Source organism: Dendrobium catenatum, unplaced genomic scaffold, assembly GCF_001605985.2.
Source record: "Dendrobium catenatum unplaced genomic scaffold, ASM160598v2 fragScaff_scaffold_390, whole genome shotgun sequence".
NCBI classification, from domain to species: Eukaryota; Viridiplantae; Streptophyta; class Magnoliopsida; order Asparagales; family Orchidaceae; genus Dendrobium; species Dendrobium catenatum.
Genome location: NW_021318852.1, coordinates 4,987,002 through 5,006,356, shown reverse-complemented (window position 1 = coordinate 5,006,356; position 19,355 = coordinate 4,987,002). Strand labels below are relative to the sequence as shown.

At 36.7% G+C, this 19,355-nt stretch overlaps 2 protein-coding genes across 2 annotated transcripts; both read left to right on the top strand.

Annotated features, from left to right (window-relative positions):
- The first annotated feature begins 7,438 nt into the window (after nt 1-7,438).
- LOC110097573 (PI-PLC X domain-containing protein At5g67130-like) lies at nt 7,439-9,876 on the top strand. Its single transcript, XM_028693951.1, has 6 exons — nt 7,439-7,534; nt 7,849-8,152; nt 8,244-8,467; nt 9,172-9,258; nt 9,364-9,449; nt 9,723-9,876. The coding sequence occupies exons 1-6, from the start codon at nt 7,454-7,456 to the stop codon at nt 9,874-9,876; spliced, it is 936 nt and encodes a 311-aa protein (XP_028549784.1). The 5' UTR covers nt 7,439-7,453.
- Nucleotides 9,877-16,214: 6,338 nt separating this feature from the next.
- LOC110097544 lies at nt 16,215-16,580 on the top strand. Its single transcript, XM_020823977.1, has one exon. The coding sequence runs from the start codon at nt 16,215-16,217 to the stop codon at nt 16,578-16,580; it is 366 nt and encodes a 121-aa protein (XP_020679636.1).
- The last annotated feature ends 2,775 nt before the right edge of the window (nt 16,581-19,355 follow it).

Below are 19,355 nucleotides of genomic sequence, written 5' to 3'. Positions count from 1 at the left end.
AAGAGCTCTTTCAACTCATTTTACATATATTTATCTTAAAAAAATTCTAAAAATTTTAATTTATCTTGATAAATTTTGATTATTGTTGCGTCCTGGAGTATTCGCGGCGGTAGAGAAATATAAAGTTTATCGTCTTAGCGTTGTACGAAAATCTGGCACGCAATCAGATAAGGAGAGAGGGTCTAGCATTTATGAGACACCAAGATTTTTACGTGGAAAACCCCTGTAAAAGGGGGAAAAACCACGGGGCCTAGCCCGGTTTAAACGAATCCACTAGTATTTGTAGTCGATTACAAATGAGGCCCTTCCTTGGGAGAAGGCCTTAGCTTGATGTACATCTTATGGAGTACATTACATGATGTAAATACAAAGAGCTACTATCGACGTATTCGCTTTGTTATAAGGACTGCATTCGGCGGGCGATGTAGGTCAGGAGGACCGTAGTTAGCTGGCGACGGAGGACTGTAGTCGGCGGGCGACGTAAGTCAGGAGGACCGTAGTCGGCGGGCGACCTAAGTCAGGAGGACCGTATTCAACGGGCGACAGATATCGGAAAGACTATAGTCGGCGGGGCGACGTAAGTCAGGAGAACCGTAGACGGCTGGCGACGGGGGTCGGAAGGACTGTAGTCTGACGACGAAGATCAGTAGGACAGCGTCAGGTAGAAGTCCAGCAATGAAAAGAAATGCATCTTCGCATAGACGTCCAGCGAAGTCCGATAACCGGTAGAAGTCCGGCGTCGGGTAGAAACTTGGCGAAGAGTGAAGGTCCGACGTCGGGTAGAAGTCCAACGTCTTTGGTAGCAGAGGAGAACTCCGGCTTCACTTGGGCGGAGTTTCGGCGTTAGGAGGGAACTCTCTTGTAAATTGGGAAGAATTTCAGCATCCCATGGAAGTTGGGCAGAATTCTGGCGTTCTCCCGAATATCGGGCAGAGTTCTGGCGTCTTCAGGCGGCAGGAAGAGCTCCGGCGGTGGTCGAGGAGGAGCTTCTTCCTTCTCCTCCTCCTTCTCTTCTTTTTCTCTCTCTTCCCTTCCCCTTCCTTTGTGAAGAATGAGGACTCTATTTATAGTTTTTTTTTGAGTGGCATAGCCCGTAAATAGGCATGAGATCAGGGGCGAATTGGGAGTGTTTTGAATGGACGGTCGATATCGAATCCTTTGATCATGTACCGTTCGTTGGGCATTTAAAGACCTTAATGATGTCGGAATTTGGCAATCTTGGGCTTGTTGGATTTGTCTCGTCGAGCCGTTCGATTCGAGTATAAGCTCGTCAAAATCAGAGACCGTTTGGTAACTCAAATTGCGGTTTGAACCTTCCAGCAGCGCTTTGAGCCCTTGTTCCGGACTCATTTGAGCCCGGATTGGGTTGATCTTGGTGTCGTCGAGTTCGTATTTTCGAGACGCTCAGTTTGACTGTAGACTTGCTGAAATCAGAATTCATATGCTCTCAAATTTAATTTTTGAAGTTTTTCGAACTGATTTTTTCTCGAGATTCGTGCCCAATCAAGATAATTTCAGGCTGACGTATCAAGTCTATATAGTATCAATATGAAATGAAATTCCATGGGCATGCATTTCATAACAATCACACTTTTGATTCTTTTATTATTGCTGTTCTAAGCATATAATAGCTAGACTTTTGGCTCTACAATAATATTGTTAATTAAAATTAAGGCACTAAGACAAACTCTTTGTCTGATATATGTCATTTCTGATATCATAATCATCGTCTTAAAGTCTCGATCCCATATATATGTCACTTAATCTTCTACAAATGGAGATTTTTGAAAGGTATGACGACAATCTAAACATTATATACTTGCTGATTTCTTGGCGGATTTATATACATCATCAGGTACGTTCATTTGGTTTTGGATGGACGAGATAAAACAACTGCACTGCTTTCAAAGTCACTCTCTTTCTCTAGCAAGATAATAAATTCAATTACAGCGTATTTCTTTTGTGAGTTTAGAGTCTAATTAGAGCTGCCAAATGCCTTCTGGCCATCGATGAGAGAAAGGAGATTGATTTGCATAAAATTATGTAAACATTATTATATTTGCATAGTTTGTGATCTAAGTTTATTCAGAATAATTTTTTTAATTATTAAATGAATTTTGAGATAAATATTATATAAAAATTAATTAATTTATATTAAATTTATTTTAAAATAAATTCAATTATTAAACAATTTAGAACAGATTACATGCATAATACTAAGAAATTATATATTTATAAAATTAAGACTTATATTATTTTTTAATCATGAAATTCATATATTTATCATGCCATAATTGAAATGGATCAAAGAGAAAAATATAGATTGTGATGAATTTTAGGTCATTTGTCCCACTCTATCTATTTTTTAGTATTTATTACATAGATTTTTAGTCAATTGCCCCCTAAAAGTTTTAAGATACTATGATCTTTATGCAATTGCCCCCGCTTAATCAAACGATGAATTAAATACAAAAAGAAATAGTAAAAAAAATTCAAAAATATCCTTACAACCAAAATTTATTCTGAGAAGCGCCCCTGGAAACCCCGCTAGGGGGCGTTGCCCCCTTGGACCCTCGATATATCTGCGAAGCGTACAATGATCAAAGATATGAACAAATAGGGTCAAGCTAGAAAAAAAAATCTCTAAATTTTTTGCCGCCCTGGATGATAGTACAAAACTTTCAATTGTAACTAAATCTTCAATTTTTGCGCTGAAAAAGGGGGAGATTGAAGCCAAATAGCTAGAAAATGATGGTTTTGGTTTACTAGAACCCTCGGCTTCTTGTTTCAGCTCGGTAGAAACAAAATTATTTTCCTTAGGATCCCACGAGTAGAAAAGAAATAGGGAACGAAGTAACTAGACTAGAGACTAGAAAGATTTGATAGAATCCCCCTCTTCTAGAGGGATCATCTAAAAAGCAAGTAGCTTTAGATGCATTCGTAAAAAAAGCTGACATAGATGTTATGGATCTCATTTTTTCTCTGGTGAGAATACATAGATCTTCCATAAAGGAGCCGAATGAAACCAAAATCTCATGTTCGGTTTTGAATTAGAGATGTTAAAAATGATCAACCAACGTCGACTATAACCCCAGATCCGCCCCTATATAATTGCCAAAAAATTTATCATCTTCTGAATAATGATATCATATCCCAATTATTTCCTATTAAAGAAACGGTCAACCTTTTTTCCAGACTTTAAGAAGTCAACTCTTCTCGCCTTCCTCTCTTTAGCACAAGCGAAGAGACGAAAGAGAGTGTGCTAAAGAGAGGAGAAATAGAAATATACTAAGATGAAGGTATAGTACCATTAATTCTTTCTTTCTATTTCCATTTCAATTATCTGATCAGCTCCTTAGAATTCCTTTCTGTTCTCTGATCTCCTCTCCCTCTCTCTGATCTCACTCTATACATTTTTCTGTCAAACAGACGCTATTTACGCTCATGTTGCTGCTTATCAACATAGCTCTGCTCTGCAACGCACTGCTGCAGGTTCTTCTTCTTCTTCTTCTTCTTCTTCGTCAATTATTTTTCTTCTGATGGAATGATAGTAGTGCGTTAATCTTAAAGCAGGAAGGGGATAGATGCTCAGCTGGAGAGAACTGTGGCTGCGGCTTCCATTGTAATACTTGCAGCGCTAAATGCATGAGAGTTATGCCTATGGATCCTAAATTTATGGCAAGGATTAATTATCTCTTAAACTTTGTTTTTTTGCTGTTTATTTAGAGTGAGTATTATACTATTATGCTTAATTATTAAATATAAAAATCTCTTTTTTCATAATTTAGAAAATATGAAACAGTTTGCAAATAAGTAAATTCCTATATATACTTTTCAATTAAAATGCGTTTATGGCTAATAATTTTACTAATTGATATATTGAGGATTCATTTGAGACAATTTTTTATATTTTTTCGTTGATTTCAAAAAATATTTGTATTCGAAAGTTATTCTAGAAAGTAATAAGAAAGCTGTTCCAAAAGATTCCTGAATCAAGTCAAAATTTTCCTATTTTATTTTATTTTTATTTGATATATATATATTGCTTAACAATAATTCATTTGGAATTTTTAGGAAAAAAGCTTGCCGTTTAACAAATATTCATGGCTAACGACCCACAACTCCTATGCAATTTCCGGAGCAAAACCAGCCGTTGGATCCGTCTTACTTGCACCAACAAATCAGGACGATTCCATCACCTCCCAGCTCAATGTAAGCTTCTCTATCTCTTCTGTTATTATTTTTAAGTTCATTAATTAATACAAAAATCTCTTTAGATATCTTACCTTTAATGTGCATTAAAAACGGCATAATTAGTTTGAATAGTCTGTCTTTTTAATAAATAAAATAGAAATAGATAAATATCTTAGAAATTAAAAGATGATTTAATAATTGCAAACATTACATACATAAAACAAATATAATTTAATTCATATATATAACAGCCCTATAGATGGGAAAATTATTACGTGCATCGTCCGGAGGTAAATCTGGACGCGCCACGTCACCCGAGGCCCGGTGCATCCGGGTGATATGTCGCGTCTGGATTCGCCTCCGGGCGACGCATGTAATAATCTCTCCTGTAGATGACCCATCCTAGTAGTGTTTTTATAAGAGTATAGTCAACTTTAACGTCCTTATCAAATTGCTTTGCTCAAAATCATCCGCCATATAGGAGCACTAAGTACCAACTTCCGGTTAGTTTATCGTTGATCTAATACTATTTGTAACAGCCAAAACTAATTTCAATCATGAAAATATTATCCGTTTTGGCTGAATAACCTCATAATTTCTTCTCATTGGTGTAACTTTCTAGGCGGTCACCTACACAGGACTGCTCATATACGAGCACACTTAACTTTGGAGTTTCTAAAAAATTCCAACTATTAAGTGAGTTTAATTTTATTTTTATAAGGAGAATTTCACTACATAATCATATATTTTATTCTTGTAACAAAATAAAAGGTACACAATAGTTCTATAAGAAAATTATTTATAAAAAATATATTGAAATTGCCTATTTTAAAATTAAAAGTTTTTTTTTTAGTTTTCGTAATTACAGGCAAAATTTTCGGAAGCAGCATGAATCATGTTTAATTTCGCGAAAAGAGCAGAATTTTGGAATAATTTAAATTAGAGCCAATTCGCCAAAGTAAACAACGTAGTCTAAGAATGTGTGGTACCGTTTCGCGCATCAGAAGAATGCGCTTAATGCTTCGGCGCATTCTTCTGAATGCGCCAAGCTTTTCGGCGCATTCTTCTGATTGTTCATCGTTGGTTTTTTTTTTTTTTGGTGAAAATTGGGAGCATAAGCCTAACTATTACTGTAAAAAAAAATAAAGATATTACATGTAAAGATAATTACAAGTAAAAACCTTGCCTGCATAGGCAAGTACAATACCTAATGCAGACCAAAAAAAAAAACCCCAACTATATTCCAGCAAAACCATTCAATACAAAAAAAAATTACTTAAGGAACAAATACATGCTAAAAAACACTGAGGAAGAGATCCGACAGTACGTTGATGAAGGGATTCAAAGACCAGAATCAAACTGAGATCCCAAACATCTCAGAAATCAAGCAGCAGACACGAAAATTTATCATGGGCACTGAAAACCATAGAAAACGAACCTCCAATTTCTCTTCTATTATCATGTTTTTCAGTCCAATCATTAACGTGTGGCATTGAATACGGAGAAATCAAATCGCATACAACGAAAATTTATAAATTCAAAGAATGCGCCGGATTATAACGCGCATTCTACGTGAAACTGAAGAATGCTCTTAATCAAATAGCGCATTCTTTGAATGCGCCAACTATAATGGCGCATTCTATAAATGCGCGAAACATTCTGGCGCATTAGATGCTTTTTAAATTTTTTTAAAAACCTGCTCATTCCGTTAAATGTCACATAAAATGAGCTTGTTTCGAAAATTTTGCCGTAATTACATCATTGTTATCTCACATAACCAATAACACGTGTCAATTATTATATTTTTACTGTATTTTTGACGTGTATTATGTGTTAGATAATATATATTAAATACTGAATATTTTAACATTATAAAATATGAATGCACAGTGGCGGAGCTAGAAAATTTATTGAGAGGGGGCCTAAATTATTTTATTAAAATCTTCTCTCAACTTTTCTCATCCGGTCTTGAGATCAGTATAGGCAATTTTAAAAATTTTGATTTAAAAAACAAACTACTAAATATAAAATGAAATACACTTATAATTTATACTTCATATTTTGAAATAACTGAATGATAACATCATTGTCAATACAATTTAAAATTTCTTTTATTTTATTCATGTTAACAGCTATACACGTGTAATGTTATTAGTGGGTCTAAGATTTGTACCGTTGCCTACAATGTACTTTCTTTATGTCTTTTTCCCTGTTTATACTCTATACATCTTCACATAATATAATTAATATACTACAAAGAGTTTTCCCTGTATTCTTCCCTGTTCTCTTCGGCTTCTTGCTCCGCTGGCCTAAAGGGCAAACGCTCAGGCCTCCTCTTTCTACAATTCATCATCCTTATTTTATGTATTCTCTATTAGTAGAGTTGATACGGAAGATTTTGAGTACTTTTTAAAATATTTTTTCATAATCTTTACGTAAGTTTAGATTCATAAACTATATTAAACATAAAAATTATAAATTAATTATAAAAATAAAGCACAAAGCAAATTATCTTTGGTTATTCTAATAAGGTAAACAAACAATTCATATTCCTGATTTTTTTTTTGCTATCCCAAACTAGTAAACTAGAAACTACATTATGTATTGAAATAAGAAAACATTAAACAGTAGACTAAATAAAATTTTTACACAATATTTTGATTAGAACAAACAAATTCAAATTCTTTTTTTTTTTATCCTAAACAGTACACGGACAGTCATTTTCAGTAAATAAAGTTATTAATTTAGGTATAAAAATAACTTATAATCAAAATCAAAAGGATAGAAAATAAAATAACAAAAAATATATATTTAAGTTCATTACCTGTGTAGCCGGCCTGATCCAAGATGGCAGCTGCCGCTCAGCCGCTGTGAGCAAAATGGGAAAGCGCGGATGGCGGACGCACTGGCCGACGGCGATCGCACCGGCGGAAGGCTGGTTCCGTGAGCAGAGGAAATCTGCAACGCCAGCGACGGGAAGAAATTTACGCGAAAGCTTTGCGTTTTTTTTTTTATTTGGAATCATTGAAGGTAACCTAATACTAATATGTCATGTCATAATCTCTGTTATAATTTCCAAAATTTGCACCGCCAATCCCTCCAATCCTTAAACAGCAATTTTTTTTTTTCGGAGGGGGCACGTGCCCCCGCAGGCCCCCTCCTCTCTCCGCCGTTGTGAATGCATCAAAGCTCTGAAATAATCACATTCCTAACTCCTCTATTTATTTGTTTGTGGGTGTAGAACGGTATTAGAGGCTTGATGTTGGATATGTATGATTTCCAGAATGATATTTGGCTGTGCCACTCCATTGATGGCATTTGTTTCAACTTCACTGCCTTTGTCAGTACTTCTCATCTCCTTTGAGCCTTCTAGATTTCATTTGAGATGACTTTCTTACTGTTTCTTGAAATAATTTTTATACTAAAAAACTACTTTGAGGAATAAGAAAGTCATCCCAAACGAAGCATTAGTTTGAGACGGTTTTTTTACTGCTTCTTAAAGCAGCTTTCTAGTATAAAAATATAATTTTTTAACTAAAAGCTACTTTAAGAAACAATAAAAAAATCGTCCCAAACGAAATCTTAATTTGATCTATTGAATATTGGATTACATTTAATGCAAATCTAAGCTGATTTGGTTTCTATTTTCATCAGCAACCGGCCATCAATGCTCTAAAAGAGATAGAAAAGTTCCTTAGTATAAACCCTTCAGAAGTCATCACCATATTCATTGAGGATTATGTAAACTCCCCTCAAGGCTTAACAAAGGTGTTTAACGCTTCAGGCTTGTCTAAGTTCTTCTTTCCCTCATCAGAAATGCCCAAAAATGGCGAGGATTGGCCTTCAATAAGTGAAATGATCAATAAGAATCATAGGCTGCTAGTCTTCACTTCAAAGAAGAGTAAAGAAGCCTCAGAGGGAATTTCTTACCAGTGGAACTATTTGATTGAAAGCCAATGTAAGTAATTAATAAAACATGAGCTAGCTGGTTATGAAAATTTCAATCCATCGTAAGCTAATTTGTTACTGATTAATGAGCTAATCTACAGATGGTGATGAGGGGATGAAGATGAACTCGATTATCAATCGAGCTGAGTCTTTGCCACTAAACACAACATCTAGATCGCTGCTTCTTATGAACTTCTTCCCAACTGATCCAAATAGCACAGATGCTTGCGTTCATAATTCAGTTCCTCTTATTTCAATGATTGAAAATTTTCCGAGATTTTCATCGAACAGATGGCCTAATTTCGTTGCTGTTGATTTCTATATGGTCATTGAAGACTATAGATTACTTTTTGTCTTAGATTTCGTTTGGAACAGCTTATACTTTTCAAAACTTCTTTTTCAACCCTAGTTTTAGGCTTCGTTTGGGACGACTTTATTTATGTTTCATCAATCAGCTTTATAGTATAAAAATTAAAATTTTTGTAATATGAAGCTGCTTTAAGAAGCAATAAGAAAACCGTCCCAAACGAAGCCATAGGCTTTCATTTGAGACGTCTTTCTTACTGCTTCTTAAAACACATTTCTAGTAAAAATTAATTAATTTTTTTACTAGAAAGCTGCTTTAAGAAGCAGTATGAAAGCCGTCCCAGATGGCTTTTATATTGTTTCTTGAAACAGGTTTTTAATATAAAGAATAAATTTTTCGTACTAAAAAGCAGTTTCAAGAAGTAATAAAAAAGCCATCCCAAATGAAGCCTTTTACTCTTTTAGTTCTTCTTAAAAGAGCTTTCTAGTATTGTACTAAAAAGCTGCTTTAAGAAGCAATAAAATAGCTGTCCTAAACAAAACTTTAATGATAAAAATTTCAAAATTATATAAAATTAAGCTGTCATCAAACATACATTATTTTTTGTTAATTATTTTTTCTAAAACAAAAGCAAACGAAAAATTGTTCCAAACAAAACTTTAATGTTCATTTGGGATATGCTTTTCATGATAATTATACTTTATAATTTTTATAAAATTCAGGAGAGTAATGCAAGGGGACCATATGAGGCAGTAGACAAAGCAAATGGGCATATGATTTGTGGGTGTGACAATTTTGCTAATTGCAAGGTGGGCTTATAACATAATATTTGAATTACAGTTATATTTTTCAAAATAATTAAATTAAATACATATTTTTAAAAATATATAATATTTGTGCTGTTTGTCATGCAGGTCAACAACTGCAGCTTTGGTACATGTGTGGTGCCTTCCAAAGCCTCAAGAGTTTGGGAGTACTTCAACTATGGCTTCCTATTCATGTTTGCAATATTGTTAAGCACTATAACAATACAATATCATTAGGGATGTAAATGTAAATGAGCAATTTGCGAGCATAAAATCTACTTAAAACTTTGACTTAAATTATAGAATATATATGCATGGCATCGTGCTATCGTGTGTGTATTTATATTAAGTCTTATTTCTTAATACAAGCAAATCATATTAGCTACTTTCTAAGTGTTGCATTTTGGAATATTCACGGCGGTAAAAATATATAAAATTTAACGTCTTAGTTTTGTAAGAAAATTCAGCACACAGACACATAAAGAGAAGGGGCGGAATTCTAGAGACAGTCGGCGGCCGGGCGGTGATCTGACGACGGTTGTGTGGAGGTCGGCAGCCGGGAGGTGGTTTGATGACAATCGGGTGGAAGTCGGACGGCGGTCATTGGCCGGGGCCGGGTGAATGTTTGGCGGCTCCCAGGTGGAGGTTTAATTTGCTGGTGATGGAGCTATTGAAGCCTTAGAGCTCTCTACAATCTCCAGGCCAGGTCCCCCTCTTGTAGAGAGTGAGAATCTATTTATAGATTTTCATGAGTGGCACACCGCGTAAATTTAGAGATGATCAAGGATAGGTTCGGAGTGCTTCATCGGATGACACATTGATTCCTTCGATCATAGAGTATTTTTTAACTATTTAAGTTCCTTAGCAATGTCGGAATCCAACAATCTTGGGTTCGTTGGATTCGCCCCGCCGAGCTGCTTGATTTGACTATAAACATGTCATATTTGAATATCATTTTGTCATCCAAATAATACTTTGAACCTTCCAATTGTTGTTCGGGCCCCCGATTTGGACCCATTGGGCTCGGATTTTACTAATTTTGATGTTGTTGGGTTCGTCTTTTTGAGATATTTAGTTTGACTATAAGGTTGCTGAAATTAGAACTCATACGGTCCTGGATTTAATTTTGTAAGTTTTCAACTTGAATACGCCTCGAGATTCGTGCACGATTAAAACGATTTTTGGTGACATATGACTAAGTAATTTCCTATTTTTTGTTTCTAATATTTTTTATTTTTTAATTTTATCTTAGTGTTAGAGCAGCTGAAACTATCAATCAAAATAGTTGTGAAATTATTATGAGAATTTTTTTTTTTTTTGAAGCTATTTTGAGAATTATATAGAAGACCCGAAGATTTTTTTTATTTTCATCATATTTATGTCCATTTTTTAGAAAAAATAAAATATATTAACTACTATTCTTCTAGGCCTTAAAACAAAATAAAAAATTTCAATTATTTTATTATTTCTTTAATTTGACTTTAATTTAACATTGCAATTGGATTGTAGCTTAAGATGTTAATATTGCTTAATTTAATGGCACATTATTAAATTTAATACTATCCACTAACACATTAATAATAACATGAAGCTTTTATATATCCCACTATGTGAAGACTCAAATTTTTATTTAAATTTAATAAAAAAATCATGTCTATATTTAATATTGTTGAATTTAATACTATGAAAAATACCACTACTAACTTAGCTCCATGGAATATATATAGAGTAATGTTACCCTCCATTAATAAATATTGATATATGGTTGCTATTAAAAAAAAACAAATTAGAATTCAAAATAAAATTCGCTTTTATTTAATTTAAAATTGATCTTATTTTTAACTTGAATTTATTCCTTCACTCGAATATAATTGAATCAACTTAAGTAGGAATCAATATAAAATAGCTAAATTAAAATAAATAATAATGATGAGAAGGTCGAATCGTTTGTAGAGTAAATTTCTTGATAATTTGATGTGATATTATTTACTTCATTTTTTATTTTGGTATATACTTTCATTGATAACATATCAACCCACATCTACAATAAATTTAGAGATAAGTGATAATCGAAATTGTATTTGCCAATGATTTAGGTTAAATATAAGTTTGTTTGTGGCAGTACATGAGAGAGTTTTACGTCTTAATTTTACACGAATGTTCCATGAAAAAACTAATGAATCAAAATAATATAGGTGATACATCGTTAAAAAATTTATCTTAAACGGGCGTGAATCTCGATGCAAAATTAAGTTGGAAACTTCAAAAATTATTTCGGAGACCATCCGAAGTCTGATTTCAACAAACTTACAGTCGAGCTGAGCGTCTCGGAAATACGAACCCAACGACACCAAATTCGACTCAATCCGAGCCCAAATGGATCCAAATCAACGACCGAAGCGTGGTTGGAGGGTTCAAACCACAAATTGGATTATCAAACGGTTTCCAAACATAACAAACTTATACTCGAATCGAGCGGCTCGACGAGACGAATCCAACGAGCCCAAGATTGCTGAATTCCGACATCTTTAAGGCCTTCAAATGTCTAAAGAACGGTGCATGATCAAAGGATTCAACATCGGTCATTCATCCGACCACTCCCCATTTACCCTTGATCTCTCACCTATTTATGGGCCATGCCACTCCAGAAATTTATAAATAGATATCCATCTCCTCTTGAAAAGGGACCTCCCGAAGCCTAAGGAAAAAAGAGAGAGATCGAAGATCACTCTTGCTTCCTTGCCTCCTCGACCACCGCCGTAGTTCCGCCGGACCACCACTTGAGGCCCTCACCTTCGCCGGACCACCGCCTGATGTCGTTGCTCCGCCGGACCACCGCTTGAGGCCCTCACCTCCGTAGGACCACCGCCTGACGCCGTTGCTCCGCCGGACCACCGCCTGACGCCGTTGCTCCGCCGGACCACCGCCTGACGCCATTGCTCCGCCGGACCACCGCCTGACGCCGTTGCTCCGCCGGACCACCACTTGAGGCCCTCACCTCCGCCGGACCCTCACCTCCGCCGGACCACCGCATAACGCCGTTGCTCCGCCGGACCACCGCCTAACGCCGTTGCTCTGCCGGACCACCACTTGAGGCCCTCACCTTCGCCGGACCACCGCCTAACGTCATTGCTATGCCGGACCACCACTTAAAGCCATGTGCTCCACCAGGCCACCACGTGAGTCCCGAACTTCCACCATACCACCACCTGACGCTCAGACTTCTTCTGAGCCACCACTTGAAGCCGAGAGTTCTCCTGAAGTACCGCCCTCTTATTATGGTTTTTCAGACCCTGGTCTCCTGCCAACTACGGTCCTCCCGACCTCCGTCGCCTACTATGGTCACTCCGACCTCCATCACCAAACAAAGGTCATTTAGACCCTATAGTCTCCTGCTAACAACGGTCTTTCAGACTCTTGTCTCCTGCCGACTACGGTCCTCCCGACCTCCGTCGCCTACTACGGTCCTCCCGACCTTTGTCGCCTACTATGGTCACTCTGACCTCCATTACCAAACAATGATCTTTCAGACCTCAGTCTCCTATCGACTACGGTCAATTCGACCTCCGTCACCTACTATGGTCCTTCCGACCTCCATCAACAGACAACAGACTTTTTAACCCCGGTCTCCTACCAACTAAGGTCTTTCGGACCCCGGTCTCCTGCCGACTACGATCCTTCCGACCTCCTTCGCCTACTGCGGTCATTCCGACCTACATCATCAAATAACGATCTTTCTGACCTCTGTCTCCTGCAGACTACGGTCCTTCCGACTTCAGTTGCCTCCAATGGTCTTTCCGACCAAATAAACATGTCTATGTTGATTATTGTAATTCCCACCACGTAATGCGTTCTAGATGATGTATATTTGTATCATCAAGCCAAGGCCTTCTCCCAAGGAAGGGCCTCATTTGTAATCGACAACTAATTCTAGTGGATTTATTCAAACTGGGCCAGGCCCCGTGGTTTTTCCCCCTTTTAAGGGGTTTCCACGTAAAAACTCTGGTGTCTCTTATGAATATTACACCCTCATATTACACCCTCTCACTTATCTGATTGTGTGCTGGATCTTCGTATAATGCTAAGACATTAAACTATATATTTTCTCTACCGCCACGAATACTCCAGGACACAACAATAGGAGACACCCGAATTTTTATGTAAAAAACTCAGGAAAAGAAAAAAAAAACTACATGACTTGGTACAATTACAATAATTCTACTACGTGAGCGTTGATTACGAAGATTTTCTCACCCCTTAACATGATTATGACTTAGTGTTGGACGTTCGATAAAGTTGGTTAGGTGGTGGCAATTTGATGTTGGTTGTCCAATGATGAATAATGGTTTGAAGACAGTGATTAAGTAGCAACAATCCAATGATGGTGATTGTTTCCAATTATTGAAAAATAATAATTGACCAAGATATCTACTTGAAAATCAAAATATTTTGGACTCAGAATCGTCGAAACTTTACCCCTTCACCAAAAAGAAAGCTTCAAGAAAAGCATTTTGCACCCCACATTGCCAAAGGCTGTTCATGATGATGCAAGACATAGGCTTCGTTTGGGACAACTTTTTTATGCTCCTTAAAACAGCTTTTTAATACAAAAATTAAAATTTTTATACTCAAAAGTTGCTTTAAGAAGCAAAAAAAAAAGCCATCCCAAACGAAGCCATAATCTTTGGCACAAAGGGGTAAAATACACATTCATCATTGTAGAGGTCTTTGCTCCATCAATTCCCATAGGAGCTATGATATGCCCATAATCTCTTGATAGTTCTCCATCTCGATTTATTGACCTTAATGGTCTTCTTAATCTCATAGCAAAGAGTAGAATGGCTTTGAATTGTGTTAACAAACCTCTTGTTATTTAGTTCCCTCATACATAGCAAATTGATAACTAGGATTCTTATCATGCCGAGCAAAGGAGGGCAAATCAGCAATGAAATCAAGCAGTTGAACCAATTTCAATATTAGTTAGATTGATTAAGGCTTTGTTAGAGACATTTTTTTCATTGCTTTCTAAACAGTTTTTTAGTACAAAAAATTTTAATTCAAAAATGTTTTTATAACTAAAACACTATTTTAGAAAGCATTAAGAAAGATGTCCCAAACGAACCCTAAAGCATCAACTATTTTAAAATCCATGAAATCTTATGCCATATGAGTTTACTCCAAAAAAAAAAAATAACTTGATTTTATTTGTTTGATACAATTTTTTATTGCTTTCTAAAGCAGCTTTTCAGTATAAAAATTTTTAATTCGAAAAATTTTTATATTAAAATATATTTTAAAAAACAATAAAAAAAATTGTCTCACACGAAATATTAACCTTAAGTGGTGTAATAAGAGTCAACCAAATGCCTAAATTGAGGTGCATAGAAATTATTCTGTGCGGACACCGAACGGGAAGAACCTTTTAATTTTGTTTCTGTGAATAATAAAAATATATTTTTATACATTTTTACTGTTCACAGATATAAAACCAGACGGAGAACCATCCTTTTTAGCCAACCCACAGCACAATGTCACCAAAACCAACTTAGACAGGCATAGTAGAAATAAAAGTATTAAGAAACAAATATGTAAGCGTGGTTCTAAAAACTCGAGCACGCAGCATAGCATATCTCACAATTAATAAAAAATTATATCTTCCAATTGTCGCTAGTCAATAAAGTGAAAAATATTTTCTCAGAAATTGGAATTTTTATTGGGTGTGGAGTGAGGACGTAGCTCTGTATGTGCAATCCTATAGCTGGCCGTCACGTGAAGCCCACCTTGACCCCACCGATCTCTTAAGCACGTGTATTTTTTTAACCTCGCGGCCCGACGACCCGAACTGCCCGAATAATTGAAAAAAAAGCACGGTACCCATTTCTTCGAGAAGATCCGAAATGTCTCTTCCAGTTTTACTTCTTCGGGCGATTTGCTTGTCTACATTCTTCCACAAGGAGAAGTTGCAGGCGATTATTTATCTTCCACACGAAGCAACTTCATCTTCTACACGAAGCTATAGACGCACAACTTCGCAATAGCATCGGTACCTAGATACCTAGTGATACCGAGCGGTACCGACCATTTAGAAACGGTACCAAACGGTTCCTAGGAGCCGCCTAACCAGCAATACATATATTTTAAAACAAAAATTATTCAACTAAACACTAAAGAAGTCACGACATGCATATCATATTTACCGATAATATATCCAACTATGTTCGATATTCTGCTGCAAAACATATCCTCCTCTAAGCTGTGACTCTTGATTAACATCTTCCATCTTTGACCAATCTTCGATGTCCTCCAGAACGGTATCCATCTTCATAGCTTCCTCTCTTATCCTGCTTTCTGAGTTTTCAGGTTATGAGAAAAAAGTTTTAACTGAGGTAAATAACCCGCGCCATCAAATGTAATCATAACCATAGGTATTACCACGCTTTTTTTTCAATTATTAGGGAAGTTCGGGTCGTCGGGCTGCGAGGTAAAAAAAAATACACGTGCTTAAGAGATCGGTGGGGTCAAGGTGGGCTCCACTTGACGGTCAGCCATAGGATTGCACACACAGAGCTACGTCCGCACTCCACATTCAATAAAAAATTCCAGAAATTGATATGTACAGAATTGTACGCTTTGTTAGTTTTAAAAAATAATAAAAATAAATGAATTCAACAAAAAGAGTGGTTGCGGCATTAATAACGGAGTAAAGAATTTAGCCACGTGGCGACCAAAGCAAAGGCCGCGTGTGCGGCATATTAAATATTTTGATGTAATTTATGTAAAAATTTAAGAAGAAAAATATTTAAAATAAAAACAATATCAAAACTAAAAACATATAGATTTTTAATAATTTTTTTTTATCTCTGTTTAAATAACTTCTGACTTGGGGAAAGCAGTGGCGTAGAAGCTGAAAGAAGGAGAAGAGGAAGAGTTGGGTGGAGGAGAGAGAAGCAGAAATAGAGATGATCGGAGCCGGCGATCAAGGAAAAGGGCGGTGGTGGAGATGGCGCTGGCGGCGGAAGCGAGGATGGGTGGCGATGGCTCTTGTCTGCTTCTCACCTGTTCTCCTTCCTCTTTTCTGCCTCTCCTTCCCTCTCCTCTGTATCGCCGCTTTTTGTCTCAGATTCACGGCCGCAGAAGCTCAGGGCTGCCGGAGGCGGCGCCGAGACGGCGCCGAAGAGGTGATTCCGTGTGTGAAAAGAGGGAGGCGAGATGCGATTAGAAGCGAACTGCTACATCGATATCTCGAAGATCAGATGACGATCGCCGAGTCGGTGCTGGATTTCGAAGGCGACGGTGATGCCACCGGCGACCATGGTGAGTTATAGAGTTGGGTAGACAGAGATGTACAGATTAGAGATAGAGAGAGAAAGTTGGTGTATGAAAGATTGGAAGAAGAAAATTCTGATTGTTTTGTTTTTTTTCCTTTTGACAAAGCGAAATGACTGATTTTTAATTTGTTATAAAGTATAAGGTTAGCTTGACATTTCTTTTACAGCTTGTTTAGTAGGCAATGGGCAGTTGCGACGAATTCCGACAGAAAACAAAGTGGATAAAAGATTTTTTATTTTATTTTATTTTCTGTGAGCGGATTTCCCCGTTGTTGCAATGACGAAGCTAAAAAAAATTTCTAAGAGGGCCCAAATTTAATTTTTTAAATATCTTTAACTTTTTGATATTAGGATTTTTTTTGTTAAATTAATTATTATAATAAGGTAAAATATTTATAATAAGAGGAAAAAATCTTTTAAATTAAAAAAAAAAATATTCTTCGTATTATATAATAATTTATCATCAAAATAATTTAATAATTTTTAAATATTATTACATCATGGAATATTTGCGGCGGCAGAGAAATATAGATTTTAATGTCTTAGTTTTGTATGAAGATCCAACACATATATAGACAAAAAGAGAAGGTGTAACATTCATAAGAGACACTAAGATTTTTACATGAAAAACTCTAAAAAGGGAGGCCTAGCCCAGTTTGAATGAATCCACTAGTATTTGCAATTGATTCCAAATAAGACCATTTATTGGGGGGAAGACATTGACTTGATGTAACAATTATACATCATACGGATTGTGTTACATGGTGGAAACATGAAGAATAATTTTTGATGTGTTCGTTTGGTTGGAAGGACCATAATCGGTAGGCGACGGAGTTCAGAAAGAACATTATCTAGCGAAGGAGGTCGGAATGATCGCAGTCGACGAGCGCCGGAGGTCGGAAGGATTGTTTTATGACGACGAATGTCAGAAGGACTGTAGTCAGTAGGTGGTGGAGGTCAGAAGAACCAGTGTCTCGTCATAGAGGTCAAAAGGATCATAGTCATCAGGCGACGGAGGTCCGAATGACCGTTACTTAGCGACAGAGGTCGGAAGGACCATAATTGGCAAGCGACAAAGGTTATAAGGACCATAGTCGGCGGGCGGTGGAGGTCATAAAGATCGTTGTCTGGCGACAAATATCATAAAGACCGTTGTCTGGGGACAGAGGTAGGAAGGACCGTAGTCGGCGAGCAACAGAGGCCGGAAGGACTGTAGCCAGCAGGCGATAGTGGTTAGAAAGACTATTGTCTGGTGGAGGAGGTCGGAAGGACAATTGATGGGCGAAAGTCCAATGTCGCGTAGAGATTCGGTGACGGATAGAAGTCCGACGACGGGTGGAAATTCAGCATCGGGAAGAAGTCCAACGAAAGTTCGGTGATGGGCAAAGGTTCTGTGTTGGGTAGAAGTCCGTTGAAAGTCTAGCTATGGACAAAAGTCTGGTGTCGCGTAGAAATTTAGCGATAGACGGAAGTTCGGTGTCAGGTAGAAGTCTGGCGTTGGGCGGAAGTCTGGCATCTGGTAGAAAACTGTTGACAGGCGAAAATCTAACGTCGGTCAGTGGTCGGGAGGTGGTCGAGGAGTCTGGCGGCAAGAGAACTCTTCATTCTCTTCTTGCTTGGGCTCCCTTCCTCCTCCCTTGCTTCCATCCCTCCTATCATGAGAAATGAGTGGTATATTTATAATTTTATGAGAGTACATGACTATTAAATAAGGAGAAGATCATGGGCAATTTAGTAGTGGTTTGAATGGACAGCTGATGTGGATTCCCTTGATCATGAACCATTTATTTGGTATTTGAATGTCTTAATGATATTAAAATTTGATGATCTTGGGCTCGTTGGATTCGTCTCGTTGATCCGCTCGATTCGACTATAAGCATTTCACGTTTGGAAACTATTTGGTAATCAAAATTATGATTTGAACTTTCCAAATATGCTTCAAGTCTTTTATTTGAACCCATTTGGGCTCGGATTGAGTCAAATTTGATGTCATTGGATTCGTATCTTCGAGACGTTCAGTTTGACTGTAAGTTTGTTGACATCAGAGTTCAGATGATCTCCGATTTAATTTTTAAAGTTTCTAACTTGATTTTGCATCAATATTTGTGCCCAACCAAGATAACTTTTTGATGGTATATCAAATATAAATAATTAAAATATTATTTATTTTTTTATCTCTATGTCTATTTTGTATTTATTAATAATAATTATTTAAAATGTCCTTTCAATTCATGCGATTGTCATATATAACATTAATGTCAATTTTAATTGCATAAAAATAAAGAGATTAATTAGTCTTTGCTAAATGCATGAAATGAATTATATGGATTATTGATGAGCAACCTTTAAGGTTGGATTATTAATAGCAGCAATAGTTGGGGGAAAGAATAGAAGATCAGCTAATAAGCCCAAATTCAAGAAAAATTATTACGTGCAGTGTTCGGACATGTCTAGAGGCTAATCCAAACGCGTCACGTCACCCAATGCACTCACGGATTAGCCTTCGGACGCGTTCAAGCCCCGCACAAAATAATTTTGGTCTATTGATTGGGAGCTCTAACTAAATTAAGATGTATTATGTTCGAATCTTGCTTATGTGATATGTGTAAGCTGACCTTAATTGGCCTAAATATTCCAAAAAAAAGTTTAAAGGTTATTTACAGGTATGTCCATCTAGCTCAGCTCAGTTGCCCATTAAACTCGCAACATTAATATTTTTCAATTAAAAAATCTTCAGTATTCTATTCATACACTTTGCTAATTAAAAACCAT